This window comes from Podarcis tiliguerta (assembly GCF_965153285.1).
Source record: "Podarcis tiliguerta genome assembly, chromosome: 13".
Taxonomy (NCBI): Eukaryota; Metazoa; Chordata; class Lepidosauria; order Squamata; family Lacertidae; genus Podarcis; species Podarcis tiliguerta.
The window spans coordinates 10969761-10993631 of NC_139546.1; the positions used below are offsets into that span (position 1 = coordinate 10969761).

General features: G+C 41.8%; 1 protein-coding gene and 1 long non-coding RNA gene across 3 annotated transcripts in view; one reads left to right on the top strand and one right to left on the bottom strand.

The window, feature by feature from the left end:
- The window catches only part of TANC2 (tetratricopeptide repeat, ankyrin repeat and coiled-coil containing 2), a 197838-nt gene that overhangs the window by 62189 nt on the left and 111778 nt on the right, over window positions 1-23871 (top strand). The window contains exons 3-4 of one of the 2 annotated variants that reach the window (XM_083407362.1): window positions 5641-5712; window positions 10174-10356. In XM_083407362.1, coding sequence (XP_083263488.1) covers window positions 5641-5712; window positions 10174-10356 — 255 coding nt within the window. The remainder of the gene's footprint in view (window positions 1-5640; window positions 5713-10173; window positions 10357-23871) is intronic. The other variant, XM_083407363.1, reaches the window with a different exon arrangement.
- LOC310661731 lies at window positions 595-11036 on the bottom strand. Its single transcript, XR_014504110.1, has 3 exons — window positions 10370-11036; window positions 6107-6167; window positions 595-705 (listed from the first exon to the last, which is right to left on the bottom strand). It is a non-coding gene; the product is annotated as an uncharacterized lncRNA (long non-coding RNA).

Consider the following 23871-nt stretch of genomic DNA (forward strand, 5'->3'; position numbering starts at 1 on the left):
CGGGAGGCAGTGGAAGACAGGAGTGCCTGGCAGGCTCTGGTCCATGGGGTCATGAAGTGTCGGACACGACTAAATTGTATTTAAATTGCAGATAATGAGTCTATCATAGAAAACACATCAAAGATTCCTTGGCACTTAAATACAAGCAAACCTCTTCTGACATGAGCTTTCATTTGCAAGCGCCTACTTCAGGGACATGGGTGACAATGTGGTTTAAACAACAGAGCCTAGGGCTTGCTGATCAGAAGGTCGGTGGTTCAAATCCCTGCGATGGGGTGAGCTCCCGTTGTTCGGTCTCTGCTCCTGCCAACCTAGCAGTTCGAAAGCACGTCAAAATGCAAGTAGATAAATAGGTACCGCTCCGGCGGGAAGGTAAATGGCGTTCCCATGCGCTGCTCTGGTTCACCAGAAGTGGCTTAGTTATGCTGGCCACATGACCCGGAAGCTGTACGCCGGCTCCCTCGGCCAAGAAAGCGAGATGAGCAGTGCAACCCCAGAGTCGTCCACGACTGGAACTAACGGTTGGGGTCCCTTTACCTTTACCTATGCAGTTTTTTATGGTTCTGACACTGAGATTAATCTTTTGTTGTCATCAGCTGCAGAAGTATATGGGTGGGGAAGTTAAGTTGCTTCCTTAAAACTGAGATAATGGGTTGGTTGTGTTTTCCCGGGGACAGGATTTTGGAAGACAGGGCTGCATCATGCCTGTTAAGAGAGTACATACCTGTTAAGATAAATAGTGTCGAACTCAGTAAAACTACTACTCATTTCCTCTCTATTCTGTATGTGAATAACTCATAATCTATTTGTTAAACTAGTGATACCCATAAAGCTGCTTATGGTTTAATTTTGTTCTTTTTTCCTTAAGTGCCAACTGAGAAATGGCATTACACCATCTTCATTTAGGTGTGGGAGACAGGGGTGCCATCTCACCCTTAGGATTGTGGGTGGATTGTGAGTGCCCGCTACCGCAAGGTGTACATGTGACGTCACATGCGTACGCATGTACATAATAAATTAAAACAATTCTTTAAAAACATAGTTAAAAAGACTCTTCTTAAAAACCTAAAAACTCCCTTAAATGAATCAAGTCTTCAAAAAAATTATATGATCTAAGAAAGTCTTTAAAGGAATCCTTCCAAAAGAATTTAAAAATTATAATGTAGCACCTTAGAGACCAGCTGAGTGGTTTTAGGCATAAGCTTTTGTGTGCCTGACCCCCACATTTATATTATTATTGTGGGTGCCCAAGCACCCACGGCACCCTGCAGTTAACTCCTATGGTGGGAGAGATAAGAAATGCCGGGAGCTCTAGAAGGAATTGTGAGACTGAAGTCCCTAATGTAAGGTGTGAGTTGGAAGGGCACCAGATCCATAGCCTTTAGTCTGTGTATTGATGTTTTCGTGGGAAGCTCCACTCCGTCATTTCCCCAGCAGATAGGAAAGCGCCACCCTTCCACCAACAAGGTGAACACAGCCAGAGATTCTTTGCAAACAGATTTCCTTCCAACAACAGGAACAGGCTGAGTTGTCCCAGTTCCTAGAGTTGCCCAGATGTGGCTCATCTTTGTTTAATGCAGTTCCCTGTTGCAGTGTATTTCTCCTCCATGCTGAAGGAACCTTGCCACAACTATATGCTTGTATTTTACAGATTACTGCTTTGACAAAAAATAAACTAAAATATATGCAGTAGAAAAGCATCTAAAAGATATAAACACAATTTCTGTAGCAGTTTTATAAAAAATACCCAATATCAAATGAGTGAACTGCATTGTTCATTATATTACTATCATGCCCACCTTTCAAGAAACGTGAGCATAGGAGGAAGGGAAGCTTAATAATAATAATAATAATAATAATAATAATAATAATAATAATAATAATAATAATTTATACCCCGCCCATTTGCCTGGGTTTCCCCATCCACTCTGGGCAGCTTCCAACAAAATATTAAAAATACATTAAAACATCAGTCATTAAAAACTTTCCTAAACAGGGCTGCTTTCAGATGTCTTCTAAATGTCAGATAGTTGTATATTTCTTTGACATCAGATGGGCGGGTGTTCCACAGGGCAGTTGCCACTACTGAGAAGGCTCTCTGCCTTCAGAGGGATTGACTATACTGTAGATACTATCAGATCAGAGGAAGCCAAAGGAACTCAGGAATTCAGCATATGTGACTGTAGCAAAGCAGTTGGTTTATAGCTTTTATGATAGCTTAGTTGATTGTGATCATGGACAAACAGCAAGGCAATTGGACACCAGCTCCATGACACACCAGATACGCTTCATATTAGATAAATTTTCAGACTCCTTGGATTTTTCATTTCCCGTGGAGGCATTTGCTTCCAAGAGCATAATTGTTAAGGGCTATGGAGAATTTCTGTCATTTGGAGTTTGGATGTGGCATTCTCAAATCCACTGTTTGTACATGCTGTTTGACCTTAGTTTTCCCTTGAGTAATACTTGTCACAAATGAATCATTGACTCATACAACCTGTGCAGAATTTAATTTGATCAGCCTTGTACGTAAGAACTCCTTGCAAGTAAGTGCATGGAATTAATTTTGTGCAGGCAAGTGAGCAGGCTGGCATAGGAAGGAGAGATTTCTCAGTCCCTTCTCTGCTATTCCACCAGGTAGAAAGCTTTTTTTTATTTTTGCTAGTCTTCTAAGAGCTCTTAAAAAAACAGGCTAGTAACTTTTCCGGCTTGACATATAAGACTCAATTGGACATGCCACTGTATTATTCTCCATTCTATTATGTGCTGTACCAATAATACCTAGAGAAGTCAGGGAGCAAGGAAGACTTTGACCAGCCAGAGGGAGGAGCTGGACAGTGATGGCGCTGGAGGCAGAGGGGAAGGGCACAATCCATCCTGTCACAGAGAGCTAGGCGCCACCTTCATTGGGGCATCAGATACACCCACCCAGATGAGTATGGATGGGTGTGCCTTGCAGATCCATAGGGAAAGAGAATCTTGTGAACTCGCTCATCTTTAAAAACTTGGCAAGAGGTGTGTGCCAACTATTGGGACATCTTTGTTGCTTTTGTTCAGTTATGACTTCTGGACCTTGTGATGGCTGCTGAGGTTGTACTGCTATGAGCCTGAATGAAGATCTCTTCCTTATTCTCAAGTAATAGCTGCTCTCATGGCTTTGGACGGGAGCACGGCAGTGGAGAACCTCAGGCCTGGAGACCACATATGGTCCTCCAGACCTCTCTATGTGTCCCTTGGGACTCTCATGCGGTGACACCCACTCCGGGGCAATACCTAGCACTCTTTTTGAGCGCTTCATGCTTGCCTCAATGGAGAATAGAGTGGATTGTGAGTGTGTGAACAAACTAGGCTAATACACAAAGGTAAAAATTTACATTTACTCCTCCCTATTTTGTCTCTGGTCCCGCCTACCAGTTAGCATTTATCCACTGATTGGCTGCCTGGAAGGGACTGTGGTGTTGAGCTGAAAAAGATTCTTTACCCCAGCTGTAGCAAAATCCCAAAAATCCTATAGAGACATCAGCAAAATAAATAAGGACTGCCAACCTATGAAATAGTTTTTTTTGTGTTACTCATATCATATGCCTTTTAAATAATAGATTTTTGATTAATTGATGGTGAAATACATTTATGGGAGTCTTTCTGAAGTATGTGTAAGTGATTTTGCAATTTAATACGCAAACTGCCTTCTCCTAAATCTGTTCAGAGGTCCCACCTTATCCAATGAAACTCACCTAAGTGTGCCTAGAATTGCAGCCAAAACTACCATTTGGTATTGATTGTCTTTAATTCCCTATTTTTGTAATATATCCAGGTTAAAGCAGTGTTTGAAACTCCCATTGTTCTTGGCGCATTTTGCGACTGGGAGTTTCATTAGCGTGAGCAGTTGCTGAGCCTAGGATTTCAGATTGAAACTGCAGTGTGGAAGGAAAGGAGGACCTTTTTCTGCCTCCCCACATCCAGCTATTCTCCGAAGACTATAGAAGAGACCCTTGTAATAATATTTTGGAGTGGGTGGGTAGGGGAAAGACTAGACCATTTGGAAAATGAACATAATATTTTAGCTGCAGTTCATTCATTTTCAGCTTTGTATTCTTGTTATAAAAAAAGCGTGCCTAGACATTCCGTTGTTGTGCCCATAACCTAGGTTGAAGGTGTCATATCTCAGTTTCTAACACTGCATCAAAGTACAGTGGTACCTCGCAAGACGAATGCCTTGGAAGACGAAAAACTCGCAAGACGAAAGAGTTTTTCGTTTTCTGAGTTGCTTCGCAAGACAGATTTCTCTATGGGCTTGCTTCACAAGACGAAAACGTCTTGCACCTTTTTTTAAAAACCTCCAATGCATTCCTATGGGAAACCGTCAATGTACAGTGGTGCTTCGCAAGACGAAAAAATTCACAGACGAAAAAATTCGCAGAACGAATTAATTTCGTCTTGCGAGGCACCACTGTAGCATTGACAAATAAAGAAGCATGAGCTAAAACTGCTTCCCAGCAATGAGTCTATCTAACAAACTGATTTAAGTTTTGTATCTTTTTTTCTTTATTGATCTCCAATTGATGTTTGGCTTGGCAGTAACATGATTTTCAGAATTTTAAGTGTTTACTCCTGTAGACACCTTCTAGACTTGGAATGGTGGCATCAAAGATACTTGGGGAAGGTTTCCAAAGAGAATCTGAGGCCTAACTTTCTCTGTGGAAGTTATTTAGCATTGGAAGTCTCACTCTTAAGTGTGTGTGTATTTGTGACTCTTGTTTGGGTAGGCCTAGATTTTTAAGGCTATGTGGTAGTGAATATCACATTTGGCATGGAACGCTTCAAGTGTGTAGCCTGTCCTGCTGCTTCTATCTAGTATGTCTGCCTCCTTCGCTCTTTCATTTGTAAAAATGAAAATTTATAGTTCAGAAAATATATAGTTCAGAAAATTTATAGTTCAAAAAATAAAATTTATAGTTCATATAGTTAATATAAGATTCAGCTAGCTGTTAATGGCTTTACTTCAATGCACATTCTAGTTTGAATACGCCACGCATTCTGGTATATATGTATTGACATGTTTATCTATTGTAACTAATCTGGTAATTTGATCAATGAGAATGACGTGTGGTTAATTGCATAAGATTTCCATGTCCCCATTTATCCACAAAGCTTTATTTGCGTGTTAGTTTCTGCTGCTGCAACTTTTTTTCCTGAACAGCCCCACAATATAAGAAACACTTGTGTATTATGATTGCTTGGATAATAAATTCAGTGTCAAGGAATATTTCATAGAATAAGCAGCTGGTTTTCAACTACCGGTTTTATTTTGAATATTATCAACTACCGGTACTTCTTTCGATCAGTTTATCTAAATGGTTTAGATCTCTCTTTTAAAATTAAATGATGGGCATTGTGATTTTGTCCAGATATTTGTGGAGGCATTGAGAGACTCTTAAAGTAGATTTGGGGGGGCCTTTGGTTCAGGGACTAATGACATAAACCAAAGAGATTTTGCTCTTGAGTTGCTTGCTTCCTCTTGCAACCAAAAGAAAACCAGCCTGCCTCCTAGCCTGATAGTGATGCTGCTGGAAGAGAAGCTGCGCCTGCCAGATCTATCTGCCTTGCTGATTTACTTGTGCTGTTTTGGTTCTCCTGCAGATGGAGGAAGCGAGGAACCATCAGACCGAAGGCAGGCAAGCATAGACTACTGTCAGAGCCATTCTGGGCAAGGTAAGTAAGCCATGGATTTCCAGATATTGCATATGCCTTGCATAGCCCATTTGTGATATTACATTTTAATGTATTTCAGTCTGCAGCGATGCACAATCTTTTTAGAAATGCCAAACATTTAAGGATGAAGATAGACTCCTGTGAATAGTTTTATATATGTACTTCCGTTAAATGTGATTTAGACAAAATAATGTTCTGTTTCCCCCACTTCTCCTTTTGTAGTGGGCTTTGTTGAGTATACTTTATTGGGAATAGGGAATAAAAATATGCATATCTGTTGGATAATGGGGTATGATAATGCAGCAGCAGCTTTCTTCAGAGAAAATACCACATCAGAATGCAGTTCAGTTGGGCTGCTTCAAGAAATCAGTGGAAACATATTCTGAGCACTAACCTGCTTGCTCCACTAAATCAGATCTGTGCCAGCTGTTTGCATACTTCCTCTTTTCCTCCACCTGCAAAAAAATTCCACATTTATTTATTTTGAAGCATTTAAAATCCACTTGATAGTTTTAAGTTCTCTAAGCAGTAGACACTTTAATATTTCTAGGAAGTAATTAAATCAAAATATGAAAGATGAACCTTCATCTCATATCTTGAACAGAAATCTAATTAAATACCTGATAGAAAGTTATCTAATTTTCTGTCAGTAACTTATTAGCTACACAGATTGTGGAATGTCTGTATTACAAGTAAGTTAGCAGACTGTGACATTGGAGATTATTTCATTTTTATTGTAGGTCTTCATTGTTCCAATCCAGAATATGGCCACTGCCATTTGGTCATTCTTGTGGCCCTGCTTTGGGAAGAAGGGCAGGATATAAATTTAATAAATACATTATAAAAGTATTAGTGCTAATACCTCTCTAAGGCAAGATGAGCCAATGGGTTGTACCCAGCAGTGTTAGTTTGGTTTGTGCAGAAAATCTCATTGCACAAGGTGACCCTGTAGTGGAACAAGTTCAATGATTCTATGATTCTATGATTCTATGATTCTATGATTCAATGTTAACTCTTTTTAGTTTAGCAGTACAGTGATACCTCGGGTTACATACGCTTCAGGTTACATACGCTTCAGATTACAGACTCTGCTAACCCAGAAATATTACCTCAGGTTAAGAACTTTGCTTCAGGATAAGAACAGAAATCGTGCAGCGGCAGCAGGAGGCCCCATTAGCTAAAGTGGTGCTTCAGGTTAAGAACAGTTTCAGGTTAAGAACAGACCTCCAGAACGAATTAAGTTCTTAACCCAAGGTACCACTGTACCTTGGATAGATAGAGCCCATGCCTGTCTGTTTTTTGTTTTGTTTTTTTACAATTGTAATAAGTTCTCTAATCTAAACAGTTCTCTAAAACATATACAGGAGGCAATCTCCTCATCATTGTTTGCATGGCTAAATAAACAGAGTGTGGCTTTCCTTGGAGGAGAGGTAAAGAACGGAGAATGAGAGAAGTGGATGAGCAATTGAATCTGCAACACTTAATAGGAAGGACTTGGGAATATATTTTATTTATTTATATAGGGATTTATATCCTGCCTTTCTAATGCACGCAACTTACTCAGGGTGGCCTTCTGTAGTTGAAACCATAACCTCATAATAAAATAACAATATACAAAACCAGGCAATGTGAGATAAGATAGGGACATAATAAATAAAAATAAACATAATTGAATGAAACATTATCTATACTGTAAGGCAAAACCTGCTGAGATAAAAATGAAGAGTCTTCCAGCTGTTGGAAGATGGCAAGAGAAGGGACCAGTTCAGCCTCATGACGCAAAGAGTTCTGCAGTTTGGGCATAGCTACTAAGGAGGTGCTTTCTCTAGTTCCTGTCAATTGTGCTTCCGCCATGAGTGAAACAAAGAAGAAGACTGTCTGTCTGTCTGTTTGTTTAATTTGTATACCACCGTATACCTGCAGGTCTCATGGCAGTTCACAGGATAAAATCAGAATATAAAACCACAAAATAAAAAATACCGTAAAAATAAAAACAGAAACAACCCAATACCTCCCTCCAAACACATTTTAGGGACGTTTTTAATGTTGGTGTTTATTGTATTTTTAATATTCTGTTGGAAGCTGCCCAGAGTGGCTGGGGAAACCCAGCCAAATGGGCATGGTATAAATTATTAATATTAATATTAATATTAATATTAATATTGATTATTAAAAGGGCATAGGGTGTCAGTCAACTAAAGGCCTGGTTATAGAGGAGCGTTTTTGCCTGGCGCCTAAAAGTGTATAATGAAGGTGCCAGGCAAACCTCCCTGGGGAGGGCATTCCACAGACAGGGAGCCACCGCAGAAAAGGCCCATTCTCGTGTTGCCACCTTCCAGAACTCTCGAGGAGGGGGCACACGAAGAAGGGTCTTGGAAGATGATCTCAGGGTCCAGGTAGGTTCATATGGAAAGATCTGTGGAAGTGGACAGGATGAAATGGGAGGAATGGCCTCTAATATATCTTTGATTCAAGCTGTTTAGGTCTCTAAAGTAATCACCAACCCTTTGCATTGCGCCAAGAAACAGATTGGCATTCAGTGCAGTTGCTGCAGGAGAGGCATGGCTGTCCACTTACATTCTTGTTGATGCATTCTGGACCAAGTGATGTGTCTGAAGACTCTTCAAAGATAGGCTCATCTAGAGCGCATTGTGATAATCCAGTCTGTATGTTGGCATGGCCAGGTATGATCTCTGCAGGAATGGGTGCAGTTAGTGGCTCAGCCTAAGCCAGGTATAAGCACTCCTGACTGAAGCTGCCACCTGAACACACAGATGCTGAGTTAAATCCAGGAGCATCCCCAAACGGAACCTGGTTCTTAAGAGAAGTATTACCCCATACAAAGAACATTTAACCCCAGTTTCAGATTTTTGTTCCTCCTGACCCAGAGCACCGCTGCCTTGTCTGGATTATGTTTCAGTTTATTAGCAGTTTTGCCGATTAAGCTTTTTACTGGTTTCACAAGTTAACCTTATTCCCTGTCCCAGTGGGTTGCTATTTGAAACTTGTCTGGGGGATCCAGTTGGTGCATTGACCAGAATTTGGCATGGTATGCCCTGGCCTTAATTGGATGAATTCAGATGCTCAGTATTTCTTACTAATTTGTATCTGTGCCCAGAAGGCATTCATTTGAGGGATTGGGCACTGTTTCAGTTCTTCTGATCAAGGCAATCCCGATAAATGAGCTACTGTGTGATGTGCTAGTCGGTGCTAAACCCACATTGGCGATGTAATTTATAAAACTGGCTCCCCAGGCAGAGAACAGGGATGTCCTGAAGGAAAACTGGCTTCTTTTTATCATAGAGTCCACCTGAGAGCGCAAGGCTTTCACTATGGAAATTTAAAGATTTTCCAGTTTTTGATAGTTTTAGGACATTCCCTCCCCCCCTCCATCAAGGACCACCTTTCCTCAGAGGTAATATTTTGGGAGCCACATTAGGGTGAGTAGAGCCAGAGAGAAAACTAGAATCATAGGACTGTAGAGTTGGAAGAAACCCCAAAGGACATCTACTCCAGCCCCCTGCAATGCAGGAATCTCAGCTAAAGCATCCATGATAGGTGGCCATCCAACCTCTGCTTAAGAACTTCCAAGGAAGGAGAGTTCAAAACCTCCCGAGGGAGTCCGTTCCACTGTCGACCAGCTCTTACTGTCAGAAAGTTCTTCCTGATATTTAGTTGTAACTTTCTTGTAACTTGAATCCATTGGTTCGAGTCCTACCCTCCAGAGCAGGAGAAAACTAGCTTGCTCCATCTTCCATGTCACAGGCATTGAGATATGATTTATGTGGAGATTGTTCAGTTTGGTTGTGTACTTTTGGATGTTTTATTTATTATGATTATTTTTGTTAAGTTTATAATTATGTAGTTTCCCCCCATGTTGTAAACCAGTATAATGGTACCTCGGGTTAAGTACTTAATTTGTTCTGGAGGTCTGTACTTAACCTGAAACTGTTCTTAACCTGAAGCACCGCTTTAGCTAATGGGGCTTCCCGCTGCCGCTGCACCGCCGGAGCACGATTTCTGTTCTCATCCTGAAGCAAAGTTCTTAATCTGAAGCACTATTTCTGGGTTAGCGGAGTCTGTAACCTGAAGCATATGTAACCCGAGGTGCCACTGTACAGTGGTACCTCTGGTTACGAACTTAATTCGTTCTGGAGGTCCATTCTTAAGCTGAAACCATTCTTATCCTGAGGCGCGCTTTTGCTAATGGGGCCTCCCGTTGCGCACGCGCTTCTGGCGCACAAATTTCCATTCACATCCTAGGGCAAAGTTCACAACCAGGAGCAACTGCTTCCGGGTTAGTGGAGCTCGTAACCTGAAGCGTCCGTAACCAGAAGCATTCGCAACCAGAGGTACCACTGTAACGGAAAGGTGGCGTGCAAATTTAAGGCTTCGTGTATGTATTTTAAACAAGGAGGGAATACTTGGTTAATGATCTTTTATTTGTTATATTTCTCTCAGGTGGCAGCTCCACAGAGAACGACTGTGCTTTTGAACCAGAGTATGCTATCCCAACACTCCCAGTGCCTGAAGGTATGCAGCACATTCGGATTATGGAAGGCATGTCCCGCTCTCTCCCATCCTCCCCATTACTAACACATCAGTCTATCAGTGTTCGGCTCCAGCCCATGAAGAAATTAACTGGTAAGGAACTTACATGAGTTGAGTGAGTTTGAAATGTTGAATAAAGGTTGTTTCCACGATCCCACCGAAAACTTCCACGCAGTTTCTTTCCACAAAGCTCCATTGATTGTCTGAAATGGTCCAAGTTGAGCAAGTTTGGGCTGTATGCAATATTCATGTTAAAAGTCTTCTACAAATAAAACAAATCATATGAAGTACCTTGCAATATTTATAAAAAGTGGGATAGAAATCGACCTTTTCTCTGTTCACAGAAGTCTCATGTTCTAGTGTGATCAAAAAAGAGAACAGGGACGCCATTGAGCTCCCATTGAGTTTTCCGGGATAAGTAAATGACCTATAATCTGAAAGATACTTGAGGGTTCAGAAGTTGCTTCTCTCCCCAGGCCCTGGGACTTCCTGGTTCAGCTATAGGGCATAGCCCCTTACAAGCCAGCTGTGTCCCTTGTTACAAGTCCTTTTCTTTCTCTCATATAAGCAAGCAGTTGTCATTCCTTTCTGTGATGGAACATAAGGAACTGCAGTTGCAGACAACATGGCTGTGGGGCGCAAAACTGTATTCCCTGGCCCTCTGAAATGGGTATGGCACTTCTCTGCACTCCTGGCTTGTATGAACAAAACAAAATAAGAGCCAAGTTTCTGAGGTGGAAATTTCCCACCCTTTATATAATTTCAGTAAATGGTAAAGGGTCCCCTGACCATTAGGTCCAGTCGTGGCCGACTCTGGGGTTGCGGCGCTCATCTCGCTTTATTGGCCGAGGGAGCCGGCGTACAGCTTCCGGGTCATGTGGCCAGCATGACTAAGCCGCTTCTGGCAAACCAGAGCAGCGCATGGAAACGCCGTTTACCTTCCCTTACCTATTTATCTACTTGCACTTTGACGTGTTTTTGAGCTGCTAGGTGGGCAGGAGCTGGGACTGAGCAACGGGAGCTCACCCCGTTGTGGGGATTCGAACCGCCGACCTTCTGATCTGCAAGCCCTAGGCTCTGTGGTTTAACCCACAGCGCCACCTGTCTCCCAGATATACTCTTCGCTCAAAAATATAACTCTTTATCTTCTGCTCAGGGCCTGGACCTGAGGTTATATTTGTAGGGTACAGAGGCAAAGGCCAGGTTTGGGAAAGCAGACACGGTCTCATATTTTGCTTCGTCTAAAGCAGAGGTGTGGAACATGTGGCCCTCAAGATTTTACTGGACCCTTATCTCTTTTCAGCCCCAATGAGCATAGCCAGTGGTCAGGGATGATGAGAGCTGTAGTCCAACAGCATCTAGGGGGCCATAGCTCCCCACTTCTGGTTTAAGATAATGGCGTCAGTGATGCTGGACAGGAAGTAAGGGCTAGAACTCTCAATTCCTTCCTCAGCTCTACTAGTCATACCTGACAGGGCTTGAATTAGTTGATAATCAAGGCTGTCATGCAATAAAAGAAAACTTAATTGATTCATTGTCTGAGCTTTAGTTGATTAATCAATTTGCATAAATATGTATATTAATAATGCAGTACTTCTGAAAAAAGCTATCTTTTTTAAGATGGTGCACTTATCTTACAGCAGACACCGTGAGAGATGCTTCTTTCTGGCACATCAGCTACAATATTTGCTAGTAGTTAAATTGATTATTATTTTTTAACCAAAGACACTAAAGTGCAAACAATATAAAAACCATCACAATTCTCATATACTTTATCTTAAATAATGGCAAGTATTTCTTTCTTCACGTTTTCATGTGGTTTGGCCTTCTTTTGCAACCGATCTGAGCCAATATTTCAACAATGACAATTGATTAGTTTTTAAACTCACTTGTATTTCTTTATTTCACATAATTTATATACCACTCGATAGTTTAAAAATAACAATCTCAAAGTGGTTTACAAAAAGAATAAAGCAATATAAAATATCTTCCCAAGCATCTACATGTGAATAAGAAGCAGCAGTTTATTGTTCCCTTTGTTCTTCCCACCTGCATCCAGAATGGAAAGATGCCACAGGAACCATTAAATCTTTGACACCAGTTTGGCTACCCAACCTTTCATTTTTCTACCCTACCAGCCTATGCATTGTGTTGGCTGAGTCAAATAAAAATGCTTTACTTAATTGCATTTCTGGAAGAATATACATGGTCTCCTAACTGCCAGAGCAGATTATCTATTAGTGTGTTCTTCACTTGATGTGTTTTTAAAACAAAAAGTTATCCCAAGGTGGCAATCAGGATCCTAAAAACTTTTTTAAAAACCCACCACTAATTAAAATGTTAAAAACTAGAAGAGTAGCACATATCCTTTCAGACCAATGATTCAAACAAAACAGTTAAATGTTATCACACATTAAAGCATAAAGCAAGAATGATGTACAGTCATACCTTGGGTTACAGACGCTTCAGGTTGCGTTTTTTCAGGTTACGGACCGCCGAAACCCGGAAGCACTGAAACGGGTTACTTCTGGGTTTCGGCAGTCGTGCATGCCCAGAAGCGCTAAATTGTGCTTTGCGCATGCGCAGAAGCGCCGAATCGCAACCCGTGTGTGCACAGATGCGCTGCTGCGGGTTGCAAACGTGCATCCTGCACAGATCACGTTCACAACCCGAGCGTCCACTGTAATAGCTGTTCAGCCAGTGATTTCATAGTTACTTACAAATGTCAGTGATAAGGCAGTCACTTCCTTTTGGCTTACATGATGTGACACAAAGGAAAAAGGGGTTGGGAGAGTGGAGGAGGGGAAATCAGAGGTAGCTTCAAAAGTTGCTAGTTTTTCAGCAGAGTGGATGGAGAGGTGCTGCAGTCCCACCTCTCTCTCTCTCTCTCTCTCTCTCTCTCTCTCTCTCTCTCTCTTTCTTTTTGTCTCCTATACCCTTTTGGAATAGCTATTGTACATGACGAAGGAGGAGCCTGATGGAGCTTGTTTTACAGCAGAGGCTGCCATTCAAAGAATAATTCAAAATCCAGCCCTTCATTTTTAAACAAAGGTGGATTGTAGTAAAAGGGTCTCTAAAACAATGAGGGAGACAAATTGAAATGGAGTTCCACAGTGACAAGGCCACGACTGAAAAAGCCCGTTTATTATACCTGCCAGTGTGTCCAATATGGTGGACATATGAACATGGTCACTTGGTGATCTTAATGCTTGGACATATTTAGGCTCAGAAAACTGTATAGGGTAGCTTCCCCCAGCCTAATGGCCTCCATATATTTTTGATAGCTCTCATCACTCCTGATGAGGCTAGTTTAGGGCATTAAAAAGGTCAAGAGCATTTAGTAGGCTCTGAAAACCCAACGTTCACAAGCGTCCATCAGCTGCATTCTGTACCAGAAGCTGCTGAACTGTCTTTAAAGGCAATTCTATGTAATGTACATCACCATAGTTTAATCGGGATATAACCAGGATATGAGTAATTGAGATAAAGTACACCATTTCCAGATAGGGCCTCGGACTGGTGTTCCACCCAAAGATGGTAAATCACACCTCAGATGCTGCCTGTGCCTCCCTAGATAGCATTGAGTCCAGGAGGAACTCCAATATGCAAAACTGAATGGTTCAGAGAGAGTGGAATCCAATCCAGAACCATTTGCAGACCTCCATCTATGTAGGCTGACCTTTCCTCCCACAGTACCGCTGTCTTTTCAGAGTGGAGTTTCAGCAACTTAGCCCTCAACTATCCCAAAACCACCTCCAGATATCTGTTAGTAGGTGGAAAAATGAGAGGTAGAATTTAATGTTATCAGCATTATTCCAAAACTCCAGATGACTTCCTTTCCCACCAGTGGCTTCATGTAAAAAGCCTGGGGACAAGATGGTGCTCTGAGGCACCCTAAGGTACCATTAGGATATTCCTTCAATCTTCTATTTTACTGAACTTTCTTAAAAGAGACCAAATCTGTTCTTCCTCTGTAAAAGACCTGGGATGAGTATTATGCCAGTTGAGGCTTTTGGAATGTTGGAGTGTGGAATTGACACAACAGGATATATTTCATAGAATCATAGAATCATAGAGTTGGAAGAGACCACAAGGGCCATCGAGTCCAATCCCCTGCCAAGCAGGAAACACCATCAGAGCACTCCTGACATATGGTTGTCAAGTCTCTGCTTAAAGACCTCCAAAGAAGGAGACTCCACCACACTCCTTGGCAACAAATTCCACTGTTGAACAGCTCTTACTGTCAGGAAGTTCTTCCTAATGTTTAGGTGGAATCTTCTTTCTTGTAGTTTGGATCCATTGCTCTGTGTCCGCTTCTCTGGAGCAGCAGAAAACAACCTTTCTCCCTCCTCTATGTGACATCCTTTTATACATTTGAACATGGCTATCATATCACCCCTTAACCTTCTCTTCTCCAGGCTAAAAATGCCCAGCTCCCTTAGCCGTTCCTCATAAGGCATCGTTTCCAGGCCTTTGACCATTTTGGTTGCCCTCCTCTGGGCACGTTCCAGTTTGTCAGTGTCCTTCTTGTACTGCGGTGCCCAGAACTGGACACAGTACTCCAGGTGAGGTCTGACCAGAGCAGAATACAGTGGCACTATTACTTCCCTTGACAACATTCTTCTTAATTCAGATTTCTCAGGTGTCCTGCACTGCATGTGTATCTCTGCAGTTTCAGGAAGTGTACTTAGGCTGGTAATTTTTTAATGATCTTTTTGTAGTTGTAGAAATAAATTAATATTTACAGAAAAAAAGATACTACTAAGAAGAAGAGAAGAGAAGAAATGGGAAAACACCCCCCCCCTTAATCTGACTATAATTGAAATATAATTGAAATGTTGTACCTTTGTGCTTCTCTGGATTCAGTAATCCTATCTAGCACATTGTAGCTTTTACTTAATTAAAATGAATGGAATTAGTTTATTTTATTTAGTAAATTATAAAGTACTTAAGCCTCATATTGGCACATTCCATTGGAGGTTTTCCCATCATGGTAAGAACATGTCAGACTAGAATTGGTGTAGAATTGCAGATCTTTTGGCTATCAAACAATAAACAAAGGTGTAAATTCATGCAGCCATTTCAATCCAATTTAGCTATTGTGATAGAAATGTTATGATTAATCCTCTCATAAAATGTTGTTGTTGTTTTTGGAATTAATTTTTTAATCCTGGTGTGGCCTGAAATGAATCAAAATGTGAATTTATAATCCGTACGTGTCCTACTTGTCAGATTTGTGACATAACCTTTCTGACACCACCTCTGTCTGAAAAATAGTTTTGTCACTTGTGGCAACAAATTGTCTATGATGACAAAGTATAGAAACTTTATTGGTCAATTTATAACCTGATTGGAGAGCTAATCTGGAGTCATTAGATCCCAGGGACCTGGGTCACATCTCTGTCACTGTGGGACCTTGAGCCAGTTATTAGCTTTGTCTTTCCTACCACAAGTGACTATTTTGAGAATCAAATGGGATAGCTTATTACAGGCACCCATGAGTTCCTTAGAAGAAGGTAAGGATACAAATTTGGTAATACGAATAAAATATGACCGAATTAACTGTGGCCCTATGGAAAAGTTGTGAGCCCAGGTTGCTGCGTTTGACAGAAAAATAAGGCAGGCCTACATGGTGCTTAGATTTTTAATGTTTCCATTTCTGTATTTTGTAACATATCCATAGACAAATTAATGGAGGACATGGCTATCAAGAGCTACAAGTTATGGTGGCTATATTAGCATCAGTATTGTAGCCAACTACAGTATGCTTCTGAATGCCTGTTACTGGGGATCATGGATGGGAACGTGCTACTGCTTGTGGGCCCTGCTTGTGGGCTTCCTACGTGCATCTGGTTGGCCTTTGTGCAAAGAGAGCTTTGGTCTGATCCAGCAGGGCTCTTCTTAATATTATTTTTAGGTATTCATAATATCCATACACTGCTTTTCAGCCAAGTTTGGCACTTTTAAAGCCCTATGCGGCCTAGGACCCTCGTACCTACGGGACCGCCTCTCCTGGTATGTCCTACAGAGGAACTTACGGTCTTCAAACAAAAACATCCTGAAGGTTCCAGGCCACAGAGAGGTTAGGCTGGCCTCAACTAGAGCCAGGGCTTTTTCGGCTGTGGCTCCAATCTGGTGGAACGCTCTGTCACAAGAGACTAGGGCCCGCGGGACTTGACATCTTTCCGCAGAGCCTGCAAGACAGAGCTGTTCCACCAGGCCTTTGGTCAGGGCACAGCCTGACTCCTTCCTTTGGCAATCTTCACAGAACTTTAGCCTAATGGTTGCCATCATTTTGAGTTGAATTAATTTTATAATGAAATGATTTTAGAATGTTGTACTATTGTATTGTTGTTAGCTGCCCTGAGCCTGGCTTTGGCTGGGGAGGGCGGGGTATAAATAAAATTTATTATTATTATTATTATTATTATTATTATTATTATTATTATTATTATTATTATCTGAGTTGGCTTCCAAGACCCACACAAATATACAATATAAGTAGGATTATGTTCATGTGTGGGGAGGGCATTCTGGTACCCTGGTAATTGGTATCCTGTTGGATTCTACACTCTTATTTCAAGAATTAGGGAGCAAAAGAAGCTGCAGATGGACTCAGGGCTGTCTGATGGTAAAGGTGCCAACGCAGAGAACTAGCCCATCTGAGAATACTGCACGTAATAGGCCAGAGGGTTAGCAGGCTGCCTTTGCAGGTTGAGCCAAGATGTCATAACGGAGGACAGGTTGGGTACATTTCTCTTCTTCACAGGCAAGATAAACCCATAATGCTATCTTGAATAAAAGGACTGCAGGGTGTCTTAGCTATCCCTGCCGAACCTGGAATGCAGCCAGTTCCTTTGCCAAGCAACTCAGAGCCTTCAGAGAATTGTTGGGGGTGGAAACGGAGAGAGGCATAAAACACAAAAATAGTCTGCTGTGGGTGGAGTAATGCTCGATGAACATATAAGGTGTGTGGTTTTATGAAGAAGCTGTGAAAGAGACTGCATCATGGCCCAAAGGCACAGGAATAAACCTGTAATTCTTAGCTACTTATCTTCACTTGCATGGTGCAAGAAACTCTTCTATCTTGCCTTCAAGATGTGTTTGTAAGGGGAACATACCATAGACAAATGGTTTGGAAAAACGCAGAATGGTTTGAGAGTCTGACGAGAAAGAGTAATATTGGGGAAAACAGCATTACTATTGTCACAATTATTTTACAAGCAATTATAGTGATCTATAATTCTTCTCCTTGGACTCATAATGCAGGAAAAGAGAGCAATGTGGTTTTGTAGATCAAATGTGAGAGTGATATTCTGGAAAGTCAAAAAACATCAAACATCATTTCCAAACACATACTATAGCCAGTTTCTTACTGTTGTCTGATTTGAGCATCTTGCCTAGGTCAAGGTTTTGTGGCTCTTGAATGTAGGGGACCTAAAGAAGGTTGCAGGGATATAAGATACCAACCACTCTAAAGCAAACATGGGAGCAAGGAGCTGTCCTGCCTTTAAAACAGAAATGTGTATTTTATCAGTTCCATTTGGGAGTTGTAATCTGGTGTGTCTGTAATAGCAGGGATAGAGAAACATATTGTTGGACTATAGCTCCCATCATTTCTGGAGACTACAGGTTCCCTCGGCCATGATATACACACTCACACAACAAGATATATATATGTATATATATATATATAATGCTGCTCCAGAGAAGCGGACACGGAGCAATGGATACAAACTACAAGAAAGAAGATTCCACCTAAACATTAGGAAGAACTTCCTGACAGTAAGAGCTGTTCGACAGTGGAATTTGCTGCCAAGGAGTGTGGTGGAGTCTCCTTCTTTGGAGGTCTTTAAGCAGAGGCTTGACAACCATATGTCAGGAGTGCTCTGATGGTGTTTCCTGCTTGGCAGGGGGTTGGACTCGATGACCCTTGTGGTCTCTTCCAACTCTATGATTCTATTCTAATATGTTAGACTATTGATGCTATACCTGCTCTACTTGCTTTCCTGGCTGTCACATTTTGTACTACTGGAAGTTTCTGAATTGTCTTCCAAGAAAGCTCCTCATTAAGCTCCTAGCTTGTGTAAAGGTGTATTTAGTTGTAAAGCAACATGTTCTGATTGGTATGGTAACCAGTTAAGGTGTGTACTTGCTTTGGAAATACAGTGGTACCTCGGGTTAAGTACTTAATTCGTTCTGGAGGTCCGTTCTTAACCTGAAACTGTTCTTAACCTGAAGCACCACTTTAGCTAATGGGGCCTCCTGCTGCTGCCCCACGCTGGAGCACGATTTCTGTTCTCATCCTGAAGCAAAGTTCTTAACCCGAGGTAATATTTCTGGGTTAGCGGAGTCTGTAACCTGAAGCATCTGTAACCTGAAGCGTATGTAACCTGAGGTACCACTGTATATGAATTTCAAATTGGAAAATTTGAGTTAAATTACTTTCGGTTTGTCTTCCCTCTCACATCTGGTGGTTGTGACGTAATGTTCGGAGTAAGCGTTGCTACTCCCCTCCCCTGGCTCCTGCAGAAGAGCCCCAAGTGTGGCCATAGCCTCTGTCACCTCTAGATACCCCAAGCAGCTGCTGTGGAGTCATGGGTTATGTAGAGAGCCAGCACAGAACTACAGGGGAGTTTGTGAGGAGGAGACAGAGCAGAGCAGCAGTGGCAGGCTGAAAAGGGAGTTGCAACGAGATGGTAGGGAGGTGAGGAGATGGCAGGCAGAGGACAAGCAGGTTCCTCTGAGTGGAGGAGTGCAGGAGCCAGATCAAAATCTTGAGTGAGGAGGAAGGCAAAGGAGGAGAGTGGAATGTAGAGGAGAATGGGCAGCTGGAAGAAAGAGACATGGAGGAAGAGGGCAGGGCAGGTGGCATTGAGCCAGAGATGCCAGAGGAAGGCAAGTGTAGGGGGTAGAGAAAGAAAGAGGCGAGGATTGGTAGAGTGGGGAGCAGCCTCTTGCAGGAGAGGAAATGAATCCCAGGACCAACCTGTGAAAGGGCCAACTGTGAGAAAGCAAGGATAGTACGGGGCAAAGCAATGTGGTGATGGGAATACCTTTTGGAGGTGGTCCTCAGCCCTGTTGAGAAGATTGAGGAGAAGCACATCAAAACTTTTCAGAAAAGGTGCTGCAGGCAGAAGCCAGACATCTCTTCCCCTCCAAAAAATTATGAAATAGACGTCAGTGCCCCCCCCTTTCCCAAGCTGCTTCTTCTTGCCAATCACATTTGGATTAGTATATTTTTATGTTAACAGAAACTGTCAAACTCTCATACTAGTGTCGCATGTGGTTTTTTTTTACTGGCATGAGGTTGAGGAGTGGCTGTTTGTGATGCTGCTGTTGCCCAAACACACCATAGTGATTTAAATTAATCATTTAAATCAACCATTTAAATCGTTTGGGTTTCAAGCAACTCACCCTGATCAATTACTAGGATCATTATGTCTTGCCGGTTTCTGATCCCAGCTGCTGCCTTTCGTGTGCGTAAGATCCACTCTGTGCTTGCCATCCTTGTAGCAGAGTAGGAACCCAGCAATGGCTCTTGAAGAGGCTTGCAGCTGACACCTGGGGTGGGTTATCCCAGGATTGGAGCTGAGTCTCCAGCCAGCCCTCTGACATGCTGAGCTGCTATTAGTCCTGATTTCTGTTCCAAACATATGATTGATAGAATCCTAATTCTCAGCCAAACGTTTTTCTCCCTTTCCCTTGCCTAACTGCTGCAAGAGGAGCCTTCGTGTTGTTTCAGTGTTACTGCTGCTACTGCAGTATTCCCGGTGCAAACAGTTTTTCTTTTTGAGGTGATTATGCATGTGACAATTTGTTGTGACTGAAAATGAAGGCTGCACAGACATGCAATAGAGAGAAGGTAAGTGTTAAAGGGTTTATTGCTTTTTAATATAAACCATTCCCGGAATCCATGTCACAGTTCCTTACATGGTAGTGCTTTTTTTCCTGTAAGTTGCCATGACAACAGCAGCACTGCACCATTCATCAGCTCTGGACTGGGTTGCATTGCTAGCCTTCGTGTTACTCCTGAATGTTAAGGAGCATATCAGTGAATCATTCACTTGGTGTACTGCGCCATTACCTTCATGTCCCTTCTGTAATTTACTCCGACAAGGGGTAGGACAAATTAAAGTGCGCCATAGAGAGATTCCGTATGAAAATACTTAATTTAACCCCCAGGGAGCTGCAGAGTCTACTACTTGTGTGGTAGTCTAGAGAAGAAGGGTTATTTTGTGCTAAAGGGCTTAATAGCAAGAGAAGCTTAGCATTTATGTCAGCGCTCCTGAAATTGACCTTGAATTGGCTTTCCTTGCTCACCCAGAAAATGCAAGCACTGTAGGGAGATTGGCTTTTGGGATCAAACCTCACAAGACACGTAACATCACACTGATGCTGTCAGCAGTGATATGGATCTAGCGGCAAACAAACCAAGAGGGTGGATTGCTGGCAACATTGCCTGTGAAAGAGCAGGTTTTTTGTCTGACTGGCAGAAAGATTGCATTCTATCGACTAATGGGGAGGAAGAACTGAACCCTGTAAGTATATGGGGAGGGAAATTTGCATCTTGCATGTACTCTAGCTGAATCTTTTTATTAATCTTTTCAGGCCTGCTTCAAACATTAAAAAAAAAATATCATTGCAGCAAAAGGGTTTTTGTCTCTTGAAAACTCTTGTCACAGAAACCATCAAGAGGCTGCTGTTGTGAATCAGAGGTGTTGTTCTGAGATTTCTGATTGCTTGCTTACAGCTCTTATATAATGTATTTAGTATTGCCTTTAAAAATAAGATGTTCGCTTTTACATTGACTAGTGAAAATTTATGTTATAGTAATATTTTCTCTACCTTAATAGAGTATTACTAGTTGCATTATTTTTTTGCATTAAGCTGTTGAAGATCCTATTACTTGGAACATGGTATCTAATAGATTGCTGCTGCATTCAAAGATGTTTTTCAGTTCATGTTTTAATATATGGCTGGATTATGAAACCTGCGGCTCCCAAGAGATTTTCACCACCCACAAAGGAAAAAATAGACTTGCCACTTGCAGAAGTTGTTTATGTACTAATAAGCTACTCCAATGTCAAGAAATGCAGCCAAGGTTATGTGTTCTAGATTTTATTGCTAGAAACAGTAAATGGTTTCATTTAGCATAACTGTTTACCAATTTTGAGTGCAGTGCAAAACATGAGTAGCAATTTTTCCATTTTCAAACCAATGTATTTAGGGTTTTTTTAAAAAAATATTTTGTTGAATTGGAATCTTCCCTGTTTGTGAACTAGACAGATAAAAGTATGTATTGAATTTTCAGAAAAAATTATGAAAATACATAATGTTCCCCTTCTGAGCCTATTCTGGTATATTTCCTTGGAATAATATTTAAATGTGTAAAGTAGCTTGAGAGATAGGTCAGGTCAAGTGAATATAAATTTTATAACTTGTTTAAAGATGGGGGAACCTTGGACTTTAGTCATAAAACTTAACAACTATAGAAGTAAGCAAAAGCTGTTTGGCTTGCTGCTCATTCAAGCTTGTTAGGTTTGCAGCTTTAAGCCAATTGACATGGAGAGAGAGTCCCTTGAAATCAGTATGGCATTTTCTTAAATGTACATTGCCAGAGGGAATTACCGGTAATTTTATTTCTTCACATTAAATAATTTTTCCTCTTTGTTATGTTATGTAAACGTTTTGCCCTTCAAAATTAAGATGGTACCTCTGTGAATTACTAATGATAGAAGTGCAACTTCAGTTGAAGGAATTTGGACTATAACCTGAATTCAAAATGCCTCATTCCAGTGCAAGGTGAACCGAAATTGTGTCAAATTTGGGCCTAGGCTCATACTGGAGTTCACTCAGAATCATCACCACTCCTGCTAACCAGAAGTAGACATACTTCTGCTCTGGTCAGACCTCACCTGGAGTACAGTGTCCAGTTCTGGGCACCACAGTTCAAGAAGGACACTGACAAACTGGAACGTGTCCAGAGGAGGGCAACCAAAATGGTCAAAGGCCTGGAAACGATGCCTTATGAGGAACGGCTAAGGGAGCTGGGCATGTTTAGCCTGGAGGAAAGGAGGTTAAGGGGTGATATGATAGCCATGTTCAAATATATAAAAGGATGTCACATAGAGGAGGGAGAAAGGTTGTTTTCTCCTGCTCCAGAGAAGCAGACACGGAGCAATGGATCCAAACTACAAGAAAGAAGATTCCACCTAAACATTAGGAAGAACTTCCTGACAGTAAGAGCTGTTTGATAGTGGAATTTGCTGCCAAGGAGTGTGGTGGAGTCTCCTTCTTTGGAGGTCTTTAAGCAGAGGCTTGACCACCATATGTCAGGAGTGCTCTGATGGTGTTTCCTGCTTGGCAGGGGGTTGGACTTGATGACCCTTGTGGTCTATTCCAACTCTGTGATTCTATACCTGGCTATGGGGTGGGGGCAGCAGCAAAACCTCTCTCCCTCTCCTCCTGGCATAGTATGAAAGTGGAAGGCTTGGAAAACTTTTATATATGAGATACTGCTTCTTTCCCTGCCTTTTGGCTCTTTGGCAAGCAGCTCATCCAGATGTCCGCTTTACCTCCAGGCCTGGGCAGGTAATCTCCATCACCAATTGATGTATACATTGATGTAAATGAGCACCACAATGGCACTAAAATGGTAAATGAGGTAGCCACAAAATTGATGGAACAGTGAGGAAATTTCACTGCACAACTGCCATGTCTATCCAGATGGCTAGTTATTTGGCATGCACATCAGCCTTCTCTGAGGAAAAACTCATCTTGTTCCTGAACCACCTGCCTCAAGGGAAGGAAGCATTCCAACTTGTGAAACAAGTAAATGCAAAAATTTGTGTCACCGACTGTTGGTCCAAAATGATTGCCAGAGTTGTGTGTCTCCATGGACACATGTGGCTACTTTCCTAGTCGTAGATACTGGCAGTTTGGTCCCATATCAAGAACCTTCCATTTGATGACATGAGATTGTTTTGTGACAAGTCTGATGGAGTAAGTCCGGAAATAAAAGTCAACAGAACTTACAAAATTCCAGTAATTCTCTTAAATCCCACTTCTAGTTTCATGGCCTCTGCCCAATGCCAAAGTCACTTAACAAACCCCCCTCATTGCATTGGGCTAACAACTTTGGGTCTTGGAGGTGTAGCTGTGCTGGTCTGTTTAGTAATTCTCCTCCTCATCTTGTAGCATCTGAAAGTCTACCACATTTCTTATGGCATAAGCTTTGTGGACCGGAGTTCACTTTTATCAGATGCATGTCGCAGTGTCCTCAGTTGGCCATGTGTATACATGGTTGTAGAGGGGGGCGGAAATGTAAATGTTGAAGTTATATGACAATGAAATGTCGAAAAGCAGGTACCCAGCAATCCAGTTAGAGCTAAACAGGATGCAAAATAAGCACAGTAATCATCGGTTGCATATCATGCTAGTACTGGGCTAAAGTATTTGCCTCAGACTTTTTTCAGCATTTTTGGGTGGTGAAATCTCAGAACTTCAGGTTGAGTTTGGGCAAATAGGGTAGGTTCCCGCCTGAGGGTTCTCCCTTCTTCTTCTCAACCCCCCCCCTTCTGTCTTTCTCTACCAATAGAGGGAAAA